Genomic DNA, 2,500 nt, shown 5'->3' on the forward strand with positions numbered 1-2,500 from the left:
ATAAAGTGTTATTGCTTGTGTTGTGACTAAAATTACTGGGATAAAAGGTCAAGTTTCACTCAAAGAGCAAACCTGTTGAAAGAAAACGCAACCCTCTCAAATCGAGGAGAGAAACTGGTCTAGCTAGTGTTTCTGAAAGACTTTTTCTCTTCAAAATTCATGACAAGATAAACATTTTAGATAAAAAATAAAGTCTTGGTGACGCTTTGCAGAAAAAAGAACATTCCAAAAGGAGGACCTACTTTGAAGAAGTGAGCGAGGGAAAGAAGATTTCGTCAATAGTGCTTTATTGTAATCCAAAAGCAAAGACTGCAGGAAGATCACGATGGCCGAATCATCATGCAAAAACTCGTCATTCAGATTTAGCATCGCTGCCATCTTCTTCACTACGCTCTGTGTGACCACAGGTAAGTTTTTTTTCTCATTTTTTTCTTTTTTCTTGTTACCTTTTTTATTTGTTTGTTTGTATGTATGTATATATGTTTGTTTTTTTGGTTTGTTTGTTTATTTCCTTCTTTCTTTCTTTCTTTCTTTCTTTTTTTCTCTCTTACATTTCTCTCTCTTTCGTTCTTTCTTTCTTTCTTTCTTTCTTTCTTTCTTTCGTTCTTTCGTTCTTACTTACATTCTTTCTTACTTTCTTTCTTTCTTTCTTTCTTTCTTTCTTTCTTCTTTTTAAAATTTCAATCAAAAAATAAAATCTTTCTCTTTCTTTGTTGTTTTCTTTCTTTTCTTCTTTTTTCACTATCATATTATTATCTTGTATCTGTCTTTCTTTATTCCTTCTTTTTCCTATCGCTTTTATTTTCTCTCTATTTTCTTTTTCTCTATATTAATTTATCTCCTTCTTTAGATCTTCGTTTTCTTTCTTTGCTCTCTGTCTCTGTCTCTGTCTCTGTCTCTGTCTCTCTCTGTCTCTCTCTGTCTCTCTCTGTCTCTCTCTCTCTCGGTATTTATGTCGGTTTGTAACATTGTCTGTTTTCTTCTTTTTCTTACTTTCCTCCTCTTTGCCTCGTTGTTTGTGTGTGTGTCTATCTCTTTTCTTTTTCATTTTCCTCTCTTCATTCTGTCGTTTTTATTTTCTGTCCTTCTTTCTGTGCTGTGTTAAAACGTCTGTTTGCCAGCCGTGTTTATTTTGATGCACACGATCCCAAAATGATGTCTACATTTCTACATGTCGTAGTCTGATTTTCTCACTTCCTCCCGTTTCCTTGGAATTATATTATTCCATTCATCTCTGTGTACATTACATCTCTCTGTATTTTAGTAATGTCTGTCTCTTTGTCTGTCTGTTTGTGTATCTCTGTCTCAGTCTCAGTCTTTCTTTCTCTCGCTCTCTTTCTTTCTATTTGCGTCCGTCTTTTTTCTTCAAAGTTCTGTTTCCTGTTTTCCTTTTCACATTTCCTGCTTGTCCATAAGTTTTTGTGGGCGCTGGTTTAGTGAAATAATGTATGTGAGAATATGAACATTAAAACAAAACCAACCAGACTGTTTTGATAGAAGTCGGATATGCACACACTCTTTTTTTCAACTTTAAAATACCCCTTTTCAATCACAAGTTGTCTCTCCAAAATGTACATTTGGAAATAAAAGACTTCTGCGAGTGTTCGTATTTTGTTGTTATTGTTTCTCAATGCAAAAACAGCTTTTGTCTCATGCACTTAAATTGTAAGGGGAAAAAAAAGAGAACAGAGCTAAACGGTTCCGTCCTCAGTTGGAATGGAAAACCGATTCACGTATAAAGATCATCACTCATTCGTACAATTAGCGTTTTAGAACAAAATATATAAAGTAATATTAAACAATGAGCAGGTGTGAAAGAGATATATAGCTAGCTCTCTCTCTCTTTCTCTCTCTATATATATATCTATATCTCCCTCTCTCTCTCTCTTTCTCTCTCTCTCTCTCTCTCTCTCTCTCTCTCTCTCTCTCTCTCTCTCTCTCTCTCTCTCTCTCTCTCTCTCTCTCTCTCTCTCTCTCTCTCTTGACGCAAAATCAAAGAAAAAAAAAACCCAAAAAAACACCGACCGAATTCTTTCTGAACATCATCTAGCAGAACATGAAAAGAATAATAATCAACACAAAAATAAAAAATAAAAAAATACACGGACCGAATACTCTCCGAGAATCTGCTATCAGAAAATGTGAAGATGGGTAATACAAAATGCACCGACAATTTAGTCTACCTGCCCGATCAGTCCTGCGGGAACCATTCGGTAAATCCAGTGTTACCTAGGGAACTGGATCTACATCATGATGTTTGGCACCAGCCGGATTTAATCCCTCGTACACTAATCTGGTCTGGTCTAAATGTGTGTTGATGTCGCTCAGTCGCATCGGCTGGTCGGATCAACGACGAAAAAGTGATTGGGAGAGAGGGTGGGAGAGAAAGGGGGAGGGGGGGGGGGGGGGATGGAGAGGGTGAAAGAGGGAGAGATAGAGTGAGATTGTATATGTGTTTGCGCGTGCGTGTGTGATCGAATGCGTTAATGCGTGTGTGTGT

The 2,500-nt window shown here is 36.8% G+C and overlaps 1 protein-coding gene across 1 annotated transcript in view; it reads left to right on the forward strand.

The window, feature by feature from the left end:
• LOC138971275 (uncharacterized) overlaps positions 1–2,500 on the forward strand; it is a gene marked incomplete in the record, with an annotated part of 108,016 nt that overhangs the window by 374 nt on the left and 105,142 nt on the right. Inside the window, 1 exon segment of the mRNA XM_070343986.1 lies at positions 1–407. This exon segment is cut by the window's left edge and continues 374 nt beyond it. Within this exon segment, the coding sequence (XP_070200087.1) occupies positions 326–407 (82 nt within the window).

Source organism: Littorina saxatilis, linkage group LG7, assembly GCF_037325665.1.
Source record: "Littorina saxatilis isolate snail1 linkage group LG7, US_GU_Lsax_2.0, whole genome shotgun sequence".
Lineage (NCBI taxonomy): Eukaryota > Metazoa > Mollusca > Gastropoda > Littorinimorpha > Littorinidae > Littorina > Littorina saxatilis.